This window comes from Onychostruthus taczanowskii, unplaced genomic scaffold (genome assembly GCF_017590055.1).
Source record: "Onychostruthus taczanowskii isolate IOZ18803 unplaced genomic scaffold, ASM1759005v1 scaffold7368, whole genome shotgun sequence".
NCBI classification, from domain to species: domain Eukaryota; kingdom Metazoa; phylum Chordata; class Aves; order Passeriformes; family Passeridae; genus Onychostruthus; species Onychostruthus taczanowskii.
In genome coordinates this window covers 1-370 of record NW_024505194.1, presented here as the reverse complement: position 1 = coordinate 370, position 370 = coordinate 1, and the positions used below count along the sequence as shown (strand labels likewise).

The following is a 370-nucleotide window of genomic DNA, read 5'->3' as shown; positions in this document are numbered from 1 at the left end:
CAAATTCCCATTCCCACCCCAAATTCCTCCATTCCCACCCCAAATCTCCCATTCCCACCCCAAATTCCCCATTTCCCACCCCAAATTCCCACTCTAATTCCCATTTCCCCTCCCCCCCCCGCAGACGATTTCGGCTCCTACGAGGCCGGGGAGGGTCCCGGGGGGGACGCGCTGTTCCCGGAGGGGTCCCTGGAGGCCGAGGGCCCCCCCGGCATTCCCGGCATTCCCGGCATTCCCGGAATTCCCGAGTTCCTGCCCTCGGGGGCGCAGCGCGCGCTCTTCCTGCGCATCCGCCACAAGCAGCGGCCCGAGGAGCGCCGGAGGGCGGCCGAGGCCGGCGACAGGGAGCACGACGAGGGTGAGGGGCCAG

The 370-nt window shown here is 68.1% G+C and overlaps 1 protein-coding gene across 1 annotated transcript; it reads left to right on the top strand.

Moving 5' to 3' along the window:
• Nucleotides 1-124: 124 nt before the first annotated feature.
• On the top strand, nucleotides 125-358 carry LOC121345494 (zinc finger CCCH domain-containing protein 4-like; the record flags this gene model as incomplete). Its single annotated transcript, XM_041422485.1, has 1 exon — nucleotides 125-358. A coding segment is annotated over one exon (234 nt), but the record flags the coding sequence as incomplete, so codon positions are not given.
• Nucleotides 359-370: the final 12 nt, after the last annotated feature.